Source organism: Anopheles merus, chromosome X, assembly GCF_017562075.2.
Source record: "Anopheles merus strain MAF chromosome X, AmerM5.1, whole genome shotgun sequence".
NCBI classification, from domain to species: domain Eukaryota; kingdom Metazoa; phylum Arthropoda; class Insecta; order Diptera; family Culicidae; genus Anopheles; species Anopheles merus.
Genome location: NC_054081.1, coordinates 5337650 through 5355543, shown reverse-complemented (window position 1 = coordinate 5355543; position 17894 = coordinate 5337650). Strand labels below are relative to the sequence as shown.

At 55.5% G+C, this 17894-nt stretch overlaps 2 protein-coding genes across 6 annotated transcripts in view; both read left to right on the top strand.

The window, feature by feature from the left end:
• The window catches only part of LOC121598315 (zinc finger SWIM domain-containing protein 8 homolog), a 26310-nt gene extending 10709 nt beyond the window's left edge, over positions 1 to 15601 (top strand). For 3 of the 5 annotated variants that reach the window (XM_041924982.1, XM_041924996.1, XM_041925004.1), the window contains exons 2-6: positions 5269 to 6426; positions 6525 to 6931; positions 7018 to 12860; positions 15294 to 15443; positions 15503 to 15601. In XM_041924982.1, the coding sequence (XP_041780916.1) occupies positions 5928 to 6426; positions 6525 to 6931; positions 7018 to 12860; positions 15294 to 15443; positions 15503 to 15563 (6960 nt within the window). In that variant the 5' untranslated portion in view covers positions 5269 to 5927 and the 3' untranslated portion in view covers positions 15564 to 15601. The other 2 variants (XM_041924989.1, XM_041925014.1) reach the window with 2 other exon arrangements.
• LOC121589498 (chromatin modification-related protein EAF1-like) lies at positions 15597 to 17894 on the top strand. Its single transcript, XM_041908454.1, has 3 exons — positions 15597 to 16582; positions 16697 to 16977; positions 17611 to 17894. Exons 1-3 carry the CDS (start codon positions 15597 to 15599, stop codon positions 17892 to 17894), a joined length of 1551 nt encoding a protein of 516 aa, XP_041764388.1.

Below are 17894 nucleotides of genomic sequence, written 5' to 3'. Positions count from 1 at the left end.
CTGGTCAAACGCAATCGTTTGGCTGCAGTTTAAAGTTTCGTTCACCACTTTTTTGTGAAACTTTTGTTGATGAAGGGTTTCCCGAGGGTTGTGGGTGACCGTTTCCCGAGATATGTTTGCGGCGTTTTTTTTTACCGAAAACTGTAAGGTTTTTTTGCATTGGGAAATCCCACTTTTGCATCCTTTGTTACTGATCTCAACATTATAACATACCACATATTGTTAAGCCTTCGGCGGACAATTTAAACTATTAAATAAATAAATAAATTATGTATAGTAGACTTAATTACACCTAAATTCAGTGACAATTTACTCTATTTGAAAAGCAACACGTTTGATGTAGATGTTAGCATAGGTTCCATGCGTCCGGTTAATTTTTGGATGCCAAAAAGAAATGATACAAAAAAATACATACGAAAAACACGCAAAGTTACAAACAACAATAAATCGTACCACCACCACCATGTCGATTTTTGACACTCAATTCCAAGCAAAATATCTTACAGTGAAAGCGCAGAATTGCGACGTATTGTGTTTAAAACATATTCAAATATGTAGATAATGCATGCGGAGAAACCCTGCAGTTTCAACCATTGCCTTCCCATCTAAAGAAATGTTACAAACAGTCTACAAGAGATCCATTGTTTTTTTTTTTAATCCTTCTATGTGCATGTTTCATATGTGTGTGTGTGTATGTTGTGCCCTTAGGTGTGCAATCAGGACAAAAGAATAGATCATTAGAGCAGCAGCAGTGTCCTTTTTTTTGCTGCTGCCACCGTGGGAACACAACGAGCTCGACCCGCATTTGTTGTACGCATGACACGCACACTAACACAACACAGGAGGAACGAAACAACAACTGCTTTCGTATGTTTTGTTCAGTGTGTACGTGTGTGTGTATGTGTGTATTTTAAAAAAAATGAGGACTAAGTGTCAGAAAGACAGGCCAAGAGAGAGAGAGAGAGAAAGAGGAAGTAGCAGCGAATTGTTTTTTGAAGAATCTTCCAAAAAACACATGCTCGTAGCTCAAACGGTGGAACGTTTGTGCGTGCATGTGTGTGTGTGTGTGTGTGTGCGATTTCAGAAAAGTTTCCTGTATCCACGTGTAAAAAATCCCTTGCCCCAGGGAGCTTCTTCTCCATTGCTCTTGCCAATCCCATATATTTCCCAGCGAGCAACCCAAAAGGTCAGACCGTTGTCGTACACCAAACACAGCAAAAAAAAAAGGAAAGCCCCCAAACGGTTGGTGGAAAATAAACAGCATGCCAAAAAACAATGTGGTGTGTGCGATCAAATGGGATTTTTAGCCTTGGTGGGGAAGAGTGACGCTATACAGACACTAAGACATTCATTCGAAACTTTTGGTAAGGATGTTTGAATGGCTGTGGCTTTATTGTTAATGAGCACTTCGCTCTACTCTCTCTCTCTCTCTCTCTCTCTCTCTCTCTCTCTCTCTCTCTCTCTCTCTCTCTCTGTGGTCGAGAATTGTCTTAAAAATAAATCAAAATTAAATGTTTTTAAAAATAGCATTGTGTCCTGTCATGTGGCGAGAAGTGAAGCTACCCACAAACACACACATGTATATTAACTCGTACCGTTTCTATAGCTTGGTTCGGAACAGACAGGTGTTAGCAAAGGTTCTTCTATGTGTGTGTGTGTGTGTATGTGTTACTCCGTCGGTTGTATGGAGGTGACATCGAAGGCTCAAGATGACGATGATGATAGTGAACCACAAAGTTCATTGCCTGGCAGGAAGCTCTCTTCTTCCTTCGCGCTGTCTATCTCTCCCTCTCTATGAAACACGCACACTCTGTTAACTACCATTTTTCGCGTCCTTTGTGTGTGTGTTGCGTACCATCAAACCAAGGACAAGATTGCTGATGACTTTCACCTTTCTCTCCCATGTTTTAACCCTCGCAAAACCACGTTAAAGCTAAACGGGCCGGGGCGAGTTTGGCAAGGGGAGAAGGAGGTGTGCGCGCGCGCTGCGTCTCGAAAGGCAGGGGAAAGGTTTCGGGAAGTTTCTGGAAGATACCGGCGCGCGTGTTTGTGTGTTTGTGTTTCGTCGCTCCGGGATGATTTTTCCTTTGTGTCGCCGTTTATCCTTCACGCGCAGGAAAGGGCAACCCGTTTGTGTATGCTCGCCCTCGGTGGCTCTTCGAGCGCAAGGTACGGGAGCACGGGGCTTGCTCGGTACCCCGCTTTGCGTTTTGGGGAAACAAAAAAAAAAAACAAACAAAAAAACAAATAACATAAAGTTATTCTTTTGTATCTGGTTTAAGATTATTTGTTTCTACTTTTTATCAAAAATTAATCTCAGATTTTTCTAAAAAAAATTTACACCAAAATCCCGCAGAAAAATTTTTCGCATAACGAGCAGAGTAGAACGGGTAAGGGGAAAACTCGTTATGAAGGGTGTCACTTTATCAAGTTATTTTTTGATTTGGCATCAACCGTTCAACCGATTCAAAAGTATCCAAATATTAAATGCTCTGTAAAACAGAACTTCATAAAGGAACAAAGCAGGGAAAAGAATTAGAGGAGTGTACGTTACAGGGTTTTTTCCGGGGTTCTTATACTTGGGGATACTTTCATGACTCTTTCCTATCCGAAATGAACGTTATGACATGGGAATTTTAGTGTATAGCAACCGTTTTGGTCAAATCCAATAAGAATTCCTATAAGAAAGAGTCAAGAAAGTATCCCAATAGTATGAGAACCCCTGAAAAAAGCCTGTATTTTCAAGCATATGATATTTATTTCAGAATTGGTATGGATAGGTCTGCTAAATAATCAATATTTCAGAATTAATATTTACTACTATAAACGCTTGATAAATGGCCGCTAGCACCATGTGAAAAACATATTAAAAACTTGTTTTATTATAAGTGGCATGCGTTGCGTTTATCCACTTTTCCCATTAATTGTGCAATTTTAATTTGTAAAGGATGTCAAAATATACTCGAAAACATTAAAACAAATCTTAGCCATGACCAAGTTGCCCCCAGGTCCCCACACCGCATAGCGCACACCGCCGGAAGGGTTTGTTGTGTGTGTGTCTGTGCTTTAAAACCGTTCCTTGGCTGAATGTAAATTGCGTGCTTTTAGCAGAACCTTGTTGCAACGTGATTGGTGGGGGGTCAATGGCCCGGAAGCGCGAGTCAAAGCTGATCGTTCGTCGACATGGATGACACACACACACTTGATAATGCACCTCGGTGGAAAGCCTTTTTTGAGACGTATTGTTTTTACAATCAATTATCGACGCACACACATCCCTTGTCCCCACGGTGCTGCGCATGCTGCGCTTTCTCCCCACGCGTGTGCAATTCTGTTTGCTCTTCTTGGTAGGAATGTTTGAAATGTTTTAATTGCATGACCATATATCCCCGTCCATTTGTCCAAGCCGCCTCGTCTTGGCCGCGGTGTTCCGTTCGTCTCACGCTTGTGTCATACGTTCGCAGCATGGTGCGAAAAACAAGACACACACATACACGCGCAGCTCGATAACAAACATTGGCCAGGGTGGCCCGATGTGTCCCCAGCCATAAACACATTCCTCTGCTCGAGCTATTCTGCCTGCGTTCAAAATTAACACGTTTTCTTATTTCATCTTTTCTTCTCCACCCTTCTTTTTTTGCAGCAATCCTCCAGTGGGGACAAACACACACGAGCGGTCATTGACGCACCATCGTGTGCGTCACTTCCGGCAGTTCCGGTGTGGCCGGAAAGGAAGCTCCTCTTCAACGTGCATCAAACCAAAGGAGGGAGACGAAGTACACACACGCACAAACCTCTCCCTTTCACAACAGCTCGTGTGACAAAACATATTCTGTGAACAGTTGTGTTTGTAAAACGCTGTCCTGTGTGTCCCCGGCCAGAAGAGCGACAGTGCGCTAACGAGTTCTAATCAACAAACGAGCGGGGGCTGCTACATCGGAACGCTGCGTCCCAGGAGAGAGAGAGAGAGAGAGAGAGACAGACAGACAGACAGAGTGGACCATTTTTTCGCATAAACTAGAACGATAGTTGAGGAGTGACACTGATTGGGAGTTTTTTTTCTCTCTCTCTCTCTCTTTCGAGTGGTTCGCTGTAAACATGTAAAACGAATCTCGAAACATAAACTGTTATGTGTTCTTTTTATTCGCTTGTTTTCTCTGTTTTCGCTTTCCGCAAAGGAGTAGGAGACGAACCCGCTTTTTGATTTTTACATTAAATCATCGATTTATCTTGACATTTCCATCCGTTATCTTATGCAGTGCTGCAAAATGTCACTGTTAATGTCATACAAAAATCTGACTGAAACAAAATACATGTCAGTGCCACGTACCCAATTGTGATAATCAGAGGTGATGCTCAAAACGATAGGTGTGACCAATGCATGCTTCGTGACATTCTTGACTCTTTTTTACTCTGATCAGTTCTGCAAAATGTCACTGACATAGTCATGACAAATGCCGGTTGAAACAAAATCATGTCAGCGTCACGAGCTCTACTGTGATGATCAGAAGTGATACTCAAACAGTTGTTGTGACCATCACATGCTTGGTGACATTTTGTGAAACCAACTCTTGGTCAGTCACTTGGTCGCGACATTTTCTGTCTGGTTATCATCACGATAGTCATGAGAGATATGTTGTCCGTGCGGGTGGTCCCAAGCAACAAAATGAGCATGTTTTCTCGTTCAAATACTTCAAATACTATCTTTTTGCTCATTTTGTTGCTTGGAACTACTCGCCTAGTATGTCCCAAGAATACCGTGATTATCATTGGGTGAAAATTCATGACCAAGTGAGTGACCAAGAATTGGATGCTACAAAAAATGTCACCAAGGATTTTATTGGTCCATCAACTGTATGAGACTCGCCCGCTGATCATCACAGTTTTGTGCGTGAGCTGTCTTGAACTTCGTTTTGAGTCATGCGTGTTGGTGACTGAAACAGTGGCATTTGGCAGCACTGTTGACAGACAGAAAAAGTCATGATTATGATTACGACGGCATCAAGCTCAGCTTGTCAGTCAGAGTAGGGGTTGATTCAAGCATTCACATGTCACGTTCATGTCATGACGTACTGTCATTGAGTATCAGCAAGAAGCATCAAGCTACCACGGTTATGTTCAATGTTTTCAGTGGTGATCGTCACGTGATGCGCATGACATTTTGCAGCACTACTGACCTTATATTATTGTTAGCATAGTGACGTTTTGGCCTAGATGGCGGTGAAATAAGGTAAAAAAATAATGTTTCTCTTCTTCTGCTGTTTGTAGTACTGTGCCTGCGTAACGTTCTAGTGTTGTATCCCTTCGGGAGAAACATCCGAGGGAGGTGTGTGAGTGAGTCAGTGTGCGTGTGTGTGTGTGCGCAAAGAAATCGCCAAACGCACTCGAAAAGTTCGACCTCGTCGCCCTCCACCCACACACACCCACACACGCTTCCAGAAGACTTTTGAGTAATAATCCACCCCCACCCCCTCCCTCCACGGCGTGGCCGGCCGGGGAGTGGTGGAGCGCGCTGGGGAAGTGTGTGTTGGCGTGTGTGTGTGTGTGTGTGTGTGTGTGTGTGTGTGTGTGTGTGTGTGTGTGTTAAAGTGTGATCTCTTGGGCGGTCGGAAGAAAGTATCGCTGCTTCCTCTGCTTCCCCCTGCGCCCCCTCAAACCTGGCGAACAGCTCCAACAACAGTGCCGGTGGCGGACCGGAACGGCCGTCACCATCAGCCGCCGACGACGGCAGCAGCCACTCGGTCGCGCTTCCCACCAGCACCACCAGCAGCAACAACAGTGGTGGCAGTAGCGGCAGCAACAACAACAACAGCAACAACAACGGACGCATCACATCGACCACGCACGAACCGGCGGCCGGTAGCAGTAGCAGCGGCGGCGGCCGGGATGTGGGCGTAGTGGTGCCATCCACCGCAGCGAGCAGCGGGATGGCCGGTCCGATGGGTTCCTCTGCCGGTTCCTCCTACCCATCCTCCTCAGGCAATAGCAATCAGCAGCACGTGAACAACCACCATCTGCCGCACCATCACCATCATCAGCAAAACCATGGCAATAGCAATAGCAATAACGAGCCGGACGGCGGCATCGGCGAGTGGAACCCGCTCGAGCACGCCAGCACCAGCGGCGGGGGCGGTCCGTCCGGTGGCAACAACCATCAACACAACTCGCCGGCCGCCGGGCGGGACGGAGGCGGCGGCAACGGAGCAGCCGGCGGCGGCGGCAACAATGCGAACCAGAACGCGAACCAGAACGCGGAGGAGATCGACCGGTTTAGCTTCGAGGATTCGGACCGGTTCGAGGAGGACTCGCTGTGCAGCTGGAGCTCCGAGCCGGAGAGCGTGTGCAACAACTGGCGCGGGTGGAAGAAGCCGGCCGGCACGATCAACTCGTTCGGCGGCGGGTCGGGCCGCCGTGCCAGCGAGGGTGGTAAGTGTGGGAGGGGGGGGCAATGTTTGCTCACAGAAAGTCACAAAAAATACTAATTGGGTACCTTTTTTTTTTTTTTTCTTCGTTCGTGCGTCCAGAACCGACGTCCCTGACCGAGCTGGCCGCCCGGTGCGTCGCGTTCTTCATCCCGTTCGAGCTGGTCGAGCACATGTACCCGCCGGTGCCGGAACCGATCATGCTGCGCATCGCCTTCTGGAGCTTCCCGGACAACGAGGAGGACATCCGGCTGTACTCGTGCCTAGCGAACAGCTCCGCGGACGAGTTCCACCGGGGCGAGCAGCTGTTCAAGAACCGGACGGTGAAGGATCCGCTCCAGATCGGGTTCCACCTGTCCGCGACGGTCGTGCAGACGCAGCCCCGCAACCAGTACAACGTGGCGGTCACGTTCGACCGGCGGAAAATCTCGTCCTGCAGCTGCACCTGCCTGCCGACCACCTACTGGTGCTCGCACGTGGTCGCCGTCTGTCTCTATCGGATCCATTGCGTAAGTGTAGTCGCTTGCTGTGTGGCTGGCATCTGTGTTTTGTAACACACCTTTTCTTTTTTGCTTCTTCTTTTGTAACTCAACAGCCAACCAAAGTGAGCCTCCGCGCGCCCGTGTCCGAGTCGCTGTCCCGGCTGCAGCGCGACCAGCTGCAAAAGTTCGCCCAGTATCTGATCAGCGAGCAGTCGCAGCAGATACTGCCGATCGCGCAGCGCCTGCTGGACGAGCTGCTCAGCACGCAGCCGACCACGATCAACACGGTGTGCGGGGCGCCGGACCCGACCGCGGGCGCCTCCGTCCACGACCAGACCAACTGGTACCTGGACGAGAAGACGCTGCACGACAACATCAAGAAGATCCTGTTCAAGTTCTGCCAGCCGACGCCGATGGTGTTCAGCGACGTGAACTACCTGACCAACTCGGCGCCGCCCGCCGCCGCCGAGTGGAGCTCGCTGCTGCGGCCGCTGCGGGGCCGCGAGCCGGAGGGCATGTGGAACCTGCTCTCGATCGTGCGCGAGATGTACCGGCGGTGCGACCGGAACGCCGTCCGGCTGCTCGAGATCATCACCGAGGAGGTGATGGCCTGCGACCAGATACTGGTCTGGTGGTTCAACATCAAGCTCGCGCTGCTGGTCGGCTCCAACGGGCACGGGGGAGGCGGCGGGGGCGGCGGCGGCGGCGGCGGCAAGCACGGCAACACGCACAGCAATCTGAACGCGACGCAGCACGCGTGCGCGTCGCTGTGCGACGAGATCGTGGTGCTGTGGCGGCTGGCCGCCCTCAATCCCGGCCTCGCGCCGGACGAGCGGGACATGCTGCACGCCCAGTTCACCACCTGGCACCTGAAGATACTGGACCGGGTGGCGAAGAACATGGTCGCGTCGTCGTCGCACAGCAGCAAGCAGCAGCAGAACCTGCGCAACGATGCGGAGCTGTTCGCCGGGTTCAAGCCGGCGGTCGAGGCGTGCTACCTCGACTGGGAGGACTACCCGATCGAGGGCGTCACGCACACGCAGGACACGAACCCGATGTACCACTGCCCGTTCACCTGCTTCAAGCAGAACGGGGACGCGCGGGAAGACGGCACCGGTGGCGGGGGAGCAAGTGGAGGCGGTGGGGGCGGTGGCGGCGGCGGTAGTGGCGGCGGTGGGCAGCGCGGTGTGGCCGGCCCGACCACGGCCGGGGCGCTCGTGCTGCAGGGCAACGTGAAGCCGTTCCAGATGATGCCGCACCATCATCACCACCATCACCACAATCACCATCATCACAGTTACCACGGGGAGCATCCGCCGGCCGGCTATCGGAACGTTTCCTCCGTGCTGACCGGGTCCCGCACGATGGAGCAGCAGCAGCCCCACCACCACCACCACCACCATCACCCGCAGCAGCAGCAGCAGCAGTTTGGTGGGGCGGCAAGCGTAACGACGAGCTCGGTCGCTACGAAGGCAGCGGCGACGGCGAGCGCATCCGGGGCGGCCACCTCGGCGGCGCAAAACGCCACCCCAGCGACGGCACCAGATTACGATGCCTCGGTCGACGACAGCGCCACCAGCAGCGGTGGTGGTGGAGCTAGCAAGCGTGCGGGCGCGGCCGACGGCAAAAACCACCACCATCGGAGCCGGGCGCATCGCGACCGGCTAACGTACTGCTCGTCCAGCAACAACAGCAGCAGCGACAGCGTGCCCGACCGGCTGAGCACCGGTGGCCCGGCGGAACCGGGTGGCAAAGTGTGCGCGGCGGAACCGGCTGCCCGTGGCGCAGCGGGCAGCGAACCCGCCGGCGGCGGCAACCGGTCGAGCGTCAGCAGCGAAGGGTTCTGCGAAAACGAGGACGATCTGGCGGGCGTGGCGGACGAGAAGCACTACCTGCTGGCGCCGGCGACCGGCGGCGATAACGGCACGCTGCAGAAGAGCAGCGCCGTGGCTGGCGGCGGTGGCGAGAGCGTCGCGAATTCGGCGCCCGTCGTTGCGGCAGGAGCCAGCGCTGGGGCGGCGGGCGAGCCGAACCCGCTGCTGAGCGTCAGCAACTCATCCTCCAGCTCGTCCTCCTCCTCCACCTCGCTGTCGTCCAGCTCGGCAGCGACCGATCTGGTGGAGAAGAAGAAGAAGAAGGAAGGCACGGGTGGCGGCGGCGGCGCCGAGGTCGGTGCGTCGAGCGAGTCCAGCAACGAGAACAGCATCCTGAACGACATGAACAACTACGAAATCTCGGGCAACATCAAGCTGTACGAGGTGCTGAATATGGTGGAGGAGCAGCAAACACACGAACCGGACGGGTCGGTAAAGGCGCCGGCCGACGTCACCACCGCTACCACCAACAGCAGCAACAGCAGCAAACACAACAGTGCCAAACGACACGGTTCGAGCGAGGGAACGGTGCTGGAAGCGTCGACCAGTGCCGCCGAACCAGGACCATCGGGTGAACCGCTCCCGTCGATAGCGTCCGCGGCGGCAAGCGGTACCGCCACCACCAGCACCACCACCAGCACCACCACCCAACCGCAGCAGAAGGGCTGCAAAACGGGCGAGTCGAAGCAGCAGCAGCAGATGTTCTCCAACATCAAGCCGTCCGAGGACGCGTGGGACATACTGTTCGCGCGGGCGGAGGGCCTGCACGCGCACGGGCACGGGCGGGAGGCGTGCACGCTCGGCGTGCGGCTCGCCTCCGAGATGCTGGCGAACCCGCCCAACCTGATGATGGATCTGCCGCCGCCGCCGAAGAAGAAGGGCAAGAAGCACAACATCAACCCGATCTCGCACCAGCTGAGCGTGCTGGCCTCCTCCACGCTGTCCAAGTGCGCCTTCCTCTGCACGGTGCTGGCGGAAAACTCGGAACACTACCATCTGGCGTTCCGCGTGTGCCTGTTCGGGCTGGAGATGTCGCGGCCGCCGGCCAGCACCAAGCCGCTCGAGGTGAAGCTCGCCAACCAGGAGTCGGACCTGCTCGCCCTGCTGAAGCGCATCCCGCTCGGCACGGACGAGCTGAGGGCGATACGGGACCGGGCGGAGCAGCTGCGCGACGGTACGCTCAAGTCGCGCGGCGAGGCGCTGCTGCCGATCATGCTCGCGAGCTTCCTCTTCGACGCGCTCGTGATGCCGTCGGTGGTCGGGCGCGAAAACCGCATGAAGGTGATGAGCAGCGCGTACCGGTACCCGACCGACGAGAACCTCGGCTTCGAGGCGGCGGTGGCCGCCCTCGGCCTGAAGGCGAACGTGTCCGAGGCGGAGCATCCGCTGCTGTGCGAGGGCACGCGCCGGCAGCGGGGCGATCTGGCGCTCACGCTGCTCTCCTACTACAAGGACGAGCCGCGCAAGATCTGCCGCATCATGGAGAAGCTGCTCGACCGGGAGATACACGTGCTGATCAAGACGCCGCTGCTGCCGTCCTACTACTCGAACAATCCGCCCACGCGCAGCCAAACGTCGCAGATGCGGATGGACGAGTACGACGGTGGCAACAATGGGCAGCAGCAGCAGCAGCACCATCACCACCATCTACAGCCCTACGGTAGCAATGGAGGTCGAAGCGGCAGCAGCACGGGCAGTGCGGAAGTTCAACAGCAGCAGCAACTGCCAGTCGCGGCCGCCGCCTCCCATCTCGGACAGGGAGGAGCGGAGTTTGGACTGGCGGCAGCGGCCAGCAGCAGTCGACCGCAGAGCAGCACCAGCGCCGAGGTCGAGCTGGGTATGGCCGCACTCAGTCTCGGCGTGGCGACGGCCACCACTGCCACCAGCACCGCCACCACCAGCGGGACAACGACAGCGACCGGTGCGAGCAGCAGCAGCACGACAACGACGGCCGGTCCGACGGCCGGCTCAACCGCCACGACCGTAACGACCGGCGGCGGCGGTGCCACCACCGCCTCCGTCACCTCCACCCGCTCGAAGGACTCGCGGTACAAGGGCAAGCGGGCGTACCCGTCCATCCCGAACCAGCCGTCCGAGGCGAGCGCCCACTTCATGTTCGAGCTGGCGAAGAACGTGCTGACGAAGGCGGGCGGCACCTCGGCCACCTCGCTCTTCACGCAGGCGTCCACCACGCAGAACCACCAGGGGCCGCACCGCGGCCTGCACATGTGCGCGTTCCAGCTCGGCCTGTACGCGCTCGGGCTGCACAACTGCGTCAGCCCGAACTGGCTGTCGCGCACCTACTCGTCGCACGTGTCGTGGATCATCGGCCAGGCGATGGACATCGGGGCGCCGGCCATCTCCTTCCTGATCGACACGTGGGAGGGCCACCTGACGCCGCCGGAAGCGGCCGGCATGGCGGACCGCGCCTCCTCCCGCGGCTGGGACAGCAACATGGTGAACCCGGCGGCCGAGCTGGCGCTGTCGGTGCTGCCGCACGCGGCCGCCCTCAACCCGAACGAGATCCAGCGGGCGATCCTGCAGTGCAAGGAGCAGAGCGACCGGATGCTCGAGCGCGCCTGCATCATGGTGGAGACGGCGGCCAAGGGTGGCGGCGTCTATCCCGAGGTGCTGTTCCAGGTGTCGCGCTACTGGTACGAGCTGTACCTGCGCAACACGCCCGGCGGCGAGATGGAGCCGGACGAGCAGCACGACGTCGTGGTCAACCTGATGCAGCTGATGGAGCCGGGCGTCGACGGGGGCAGCGGTGGCTCCGTGCTGGGGGCACCGATGGGCGGCGGCGTACCGTCCCAGCCGGGCAGTGGGCCGGCGGGCGGAGTGCCACCCCCGGTGGGCGGTGGCGGTGGCGCAGCGGCCCCACAGCAACCGTACCCGCCGCCCCACCAGCATCAACCGGTGGCCGGCCTGGCACCGATCGGCATGTACGGCGGGTACGGGTACGGCACGATCTACCACCATCAGAACCTGCCGTACGGTGGTCACCCCGCGAACCCAGTGCACCCGATGTACATGTCGACGCCGCCCCAGTTCCAGTATCCGCCGCCACCGCCGCCCGGCGGACTGGCCGGCCAGGGAGGGCAGCCGCAGCCACCGAACGTAGGCTACGGCCAGCAGCAACCGCCGCCCCAGCAGCAGCAGCAGCAGCCGCCCCAACAGCAGCAGCAGCAGCCGCCCCAGCAGCCGCTCGGCTCGATGAATCCGGCCGCCGTCGCCGCCTACCAGTCGATGCAGCAGCACGGCGTACCGCCGCAAGGGTACGGCGGGCCGCCACAGTACCAGGGCGTCCCTGTGCAGCCGCCCGGACCGCCCACCAACCCGGCCCAGATGCAGCCGCCCAACCTGCAGCCGTTCTACGGTGGACCGGGAGCCGCCATGCAGCAGCATCCGGGCGGCCAGCCCGTCCCACCGGGGCCTCCGCAGCTCGTACCACCGCTACCGCTGGGCGTTGCCGCGGCAGTGGCCGCCGCCGCCGCCCAGCAGCAGCAACAGGGCCCTGCACCACCGCCCGGCCAGCAGGTCCCCGCCGGGATGCCACGGCCCGGGCAGCAACAGCCACCGCCACCACCCCAACAGCAGCCCCACGTCGGTGGACCACCGTACGGGGCGGCGGCGGCGTACGGGCCGACGGCGGTCACGGGCGGCGCCGGACAGCCCCCGCCAGCCGGTACCGGGGGCAGCTCGAGCGGCGGGCCGGTTCGCGCACGCCACCCGCACCATTCCAACACGGCCCAGCTGCGCTACCTGCTCGCGACGTATAATGCGGGCATGCTGGCGCTCGAGACGCTCGCCCGCCGGGTGCACGACGACCGGCCGCAGGCCAAGTACGCCCGCAACCCACCGTACGGCGAGGACGTCAAATGGTTGCTGCGCATCTCGAAGAAGCTCGGCACGCAGTACCTGCACCAGTTCTGCGTCTGCGTCGTCAACTCGATCGTCAGCCCGTTCGTGCTGCACGAGGTCGCCATCGAGTCCGCCCACTATCTGTCGCGCAACAACCCGGCGCTGGTGATGCACCATCTCCGCTCCGCCCTGACGCCGCTGATGAACAAATGTCAGAGCATGTAAGTCATTTCCCTGTCAACTTTTCTGTACGGTAGCACCAACATTGTATCTACACGACGATCTTTTTTATCGATCATGTCTCGGTAGGTGATACATTGTGTACGTAATGTATTCCCAATCATGTTTGCGGGATGTGGGAGGAGCGGTCCACCAAGAAGCGATATTGCTGTTGTTTTGACTGATGATACGTTTGAGGCACTCTGTTGCCGCTCTTTAACTGATAAATATTTACAATTAGGTTTAATAATAGGCATTATCAATTTTGAACCTCGCTTGGAGGATATAATTACCTCCTCTTATTTAGCAAGAAAGGATTTATCATCCCATGTTTTATCAGATTTGTATCCGATTGCTCTCATACTCGAAGGCTTACTTTATATACGTTTAGCTTCGACTAACCATAGTCTTTTGCTATTACAGTAAAACGACAGTATCACTAACCACGTTGGAAGATAATATCATAAACCAATTATTTGCTTTCGAAAGTGGAGGAAAGCCCTTTTCCAGTTAGAAGATTATTCCCACTTAAGTTGTCGCTTTTTTTTGTACAATTTGTTTGATGTTTCATGTTGTACACGTTAATTGACGGAATGTTCTTCGGAGTCGTCTAGAGTTGTCTGGAGTCGTCCGTAGTCGTCCGAAGTCATCCAAAGTCGTCAGGAGTCGGCCAGAGTCGTCCGAAGTTGTAGTCGTCCGGAGTCGTCTGAAGTCGTCCGGAGTCGTCTGAAGTCGTCCGGAGTCATTCGAAGTCGTCCGAAGTCGTTCGATGTCGTCCGAAGTCGTAGTCGTACTGGTAGGAGTCATCCGGAGTCGTCTGGAGTTGTTGTCCGGAGTCATCCATAGTCGTCCGAAGTGGTCCAGAGCAGTGTTGTTAACTGTTGACATTTTTCATGACAGTCACCGTAAACAGCCGGTCAAAATAATTTTTGGCTGATGACATTCAATGCTTCCACGACACGACTGTCATTAAACGAAATTCATTCGTGTCGCTACCGTCAGGTCTGATGCAGTGACATGAAATGTAAACAATGTAGTATGAATGTCATTTGACATTTTTTGAACAACACAAATCGATACGATCGGAGGATTATGAAGTGTATCGTCGCTGAATATGGGGATTCTAGTGAAATAGCAAAAACTAGTGAAATGAAAGCCTTTGCACCGCACGCTCTGTTGTAGTTTGACATGAATACGGCCGTTTGCAATACGACACAGTTCACTACTCATACAGGTTGGCGAATGTCAAATGAATGTGTCTTGAAAATGTCTTCATGTCAAATGACATTTTTTGACGGGAATGTCAATGACAGAGAGAGATGGGAATGGGAAGCTTCAAATCAAATGAATGTTTACAATTTTATGTCGATGAACGTCACCGTTCGCAACACTGGTCCAGAGTCGTCCGAAGTCGTAGTCGTAGTCGTCCAAAGTCGTCCGAAGTCGTAGTCTTCCGGGTAGAAGTCGTCCGGAGTCGTTCGGAGTCGTAGTCGTCCGGTTAGGAGTCATTCTGAGTCGTCTGGAATTGTCCGGAGTCATCCAAAATCGTCCGGAGTAGTTCGGAGTCGTTCGTAGTCGTTCGAAGTCGTCCAGAGTCTTCCGGCATCTCGCTGGAGTCGGAGTCTCCAGAGTCGGCCTTTGAAACAAAGGCCTGTAAGACAAAGAAAAACACGAAAAAATAAAATGCTTGATAACAAGCACACTGCACCGTACGGCCCCAGTTGACTCCGACCAACTGCACGACTCCGGACGACTTTGGACGTCTCCGATCAACGCCGGCTGACTCCTGACGACTTGTAATGACTCCCGACGACTCGGGACGACTCCGAGCGACTCCGATTCCAGATAGAACTAGTGATTCCCGTAAAAATTGAAATAATTGGTCCCAGGACCGCAAATGTTGAGAAGATATTTGTAGTTGACTACATCTTTGTCATTATTATTGACTCAGTTTGTTGATGACGAAGTGGTCCAGTGTTTTATTATTTTATTAGGCATATCCCAACATTAACAAATTTCATTGTTTTTCATACACGTGATTTCCATCTAAAGTCAGCTGGGCGATGCTTGCGGAAATAGGAGGAAACAATTTCAAATCACTGCTTGCATTGCTGCATAATAACAAATATAAACGATATTTTATTGGGTTTTGACTTGGAAGAGTTTGTTGTTAAGCTGTAAGACATTACCTGCTACACTTGTTTTTCTCCAAAATAATCCTGTTTCATGATAACTGAGAGTCTACACTCTTTAGTGTCCTCCGCTGTTCTTCTCTCGTTGTACACTTACTCGTTGCAATACTCATTGAATTGTTGAGCAATATTCGTGTAGTACTGACAATTATATTATAAAATTCGGTTTACCGATTGAACGATTACAACTACGATGGATTTTCAAGGCGTATAGATTAATCTTACCTTCCCATTTTCCCCCAGGTACTTCCAATGCATCCATCAAAAGCTGTACCATCTCACGATAGCGGACTACGAGGACTTTACCAGCACGATACTTTCCGCCCGGAACGCGTTCCAAATTACGCCCGAGGGCAACGCTCAGTTTAAGGACTGGCTGCAATCAATTAAACGGTAACGTCCGCCAAGAAAATCCCTTTACATTTTTTTTAAAGCATTTCTTCCCATTCCAGCTCGAAATCGTGCAAGAAGGAACTGTGGACGCAGATCAATGCCGCACTCAACTCTAAATGACATCGACTCGATTCGATTGGATCGGAGCTGAACATGATGCTGGCAGCGGCGGCAGCGGCGGCCGCATCGGCAGCGCCATCCAACAGCAACAGCAACAGTATCAGCAACAGTAACGAGCCCCCCAACAGCTATGCCGGCGGCCACGCCACCGGCAAAATCGGCACCACTGCTGCTGCTGCTGCAATCGGTGGCAGCGTGACGGCTGCTCCGAACGGTGGCAGCAGCTGCAACGGTTACGCTGCCGACGTGTCCCCGCTGAACAGTGCCGTCTCGATTGCAACCTCCTCGTCACCGCCGGCGTCGACCTCGTCGTCCTGCTCGCTAGTCGGCGGCACTGCCAATTCACACCTCGTATCGCCGTCACCTGCCGCCGTGTTGCTGGATGAGAAGCAGCAGCTGGTACTGCCGGCCGTCGCCAACCCGGAACCGATGTTGGTGCCATCGTCGATCAAAGCAGGTGCAAGCGTTGTTACGGGCCCATCGCATCGCTCGGTAGCGGTTGCACCAAGCGCAACGGAACCCACTGGCACCAGCACGCTGTTGGGGTCGAAAGCGCTCGCGACAACTTCCGCCACCGTTGCGATGCCGACGCAATCCGCAAAGCAGCAACAGCAGCAGCAACTGCGCCACACAAAGCAGCACGTGCCGCCGTCGTTAGCGTCCGCTGCTGCGACCACTTCGCGACCATTGCCCGATGCGTTGACAAGCTCCTCCCGCAAACCGGGCGCAACGGGCACTGCGCCTACGACCACGCATCGGGTCGCCCTGCCGGTTGGGCTCAAAATTGATGGTGCCAGCACAAACGACACACACGTCGGCAACGTGATGGTGGCAAATGTTGCCGGTGGCAGTTGCAAAACGAATCCAGCTGGCGGTGATGCGACGCCGTACAACTCTGCTGCGCATCAGCGACAAACGAAGCCACCGCATCAGCAGCAGGCTTCCGATGGGCACAAACCGTGCGCCGTGGAGCGATCGAAACAGGCGCAGCCGGCAGCACAGCAAAAGCAACCACCGCAGCAAAGCAGCAAACAAAAACAGCATCAGCCCAAGCAACAGCAGCAGCAGCAACAACAACAAAAGCCGCAGCCGAAGCAAACACAACCGAAGCAGCCGCATTTGTACCATCACAGCGTGGTGGGACACAGCCAGCAGCAGCAATCGGCCGTTGCTGCAGCAGCAGTCACAGTCGCAATGCTGGCACAGCAGCAGCAGCAGCAGCAGCAACACTATCAGCAAACGTCCAGTGCGGTTACGGTCGCTTCTCAGGCGCTCAGTCAACTGTCGACGGCGGCCACCTTGCCCGCTGCTGGTCTGGCACCAGCTCCTCCTACCCATCACGCACACCATCACGCTCATCTGTATTCGCATGCACAGCAGCAGCAGCAGCATTCGGTCGTTTCCTTACCGACCAGTGCGGCGGCAGGAGCTCCATACCAGCTGCAACAGCACCGACAGCAGCAGCAGCAGCAGCAGCAGCAACAACAGCAGCAGCAGTATTTGCATTCGCGCCAACAGCAACCACTCCCCCCGATGCTGTCTGCGATGCATCATCACCCGACAGCAACAGCAGCGCCTCCGACGCAACCGGGAGTGGTTGCACAGCAGCAACCACCACCGGTACAGCCACCGCCGCAGCAGCAGCAACAGCAGCATCTGCCGCATCACCACCATCTGCACCATCAGCATCATCTGCACAAGCCGCCGACGGGACCGCCGCCCCATCCGCTCGCGCCCCACAATCCGCAGCAGCATCAGCAAATGTTCCAGTTCCATCAGCTGCAGCAGCACCACCACCAGCATCAGCATTCGCACTCGCATCAGCACCAGCACCAGCATCAGCATCAGCATCAGCACCATCATCATCATCTGCTGCAGCAGCAGCAGCAACAACAGCAACAACAGCAGCAGCAATATCATCACCATCACCATCAAGCCCACCACAGTGCGGCCGCCCCATCGGTTCAGTCGGTAACACAGCAGCAGCAGCAGCACCAGCAGCAACCGCAACAGCCGCCGCCGCCACTGACAGCCGCCACGGTGGCAGTTAATGCACCCGGCGCCGCCGCCGCCGCCGCCGCCGCTGCAGCAGCCCATCCGCCGCAGCAGAGCATCAACCTGAACGTGAACCATCACGTCATCTCGACGCCGATCGTGGTCGACTTCTCCAACATGACGGTGAACTGTGTGCAGCTGCAGGAAGCGGCGGCCCAGCACCCGAACCCGATAGCGGCCGCCGCTGCCGCCATGGCGGCCGGGTATGGAGCGGCCGCCGCTGCAGCCGCCTCCGTCCCGGCGGCGATCGGCGCACGGCCACCGGCCGCCAAATGA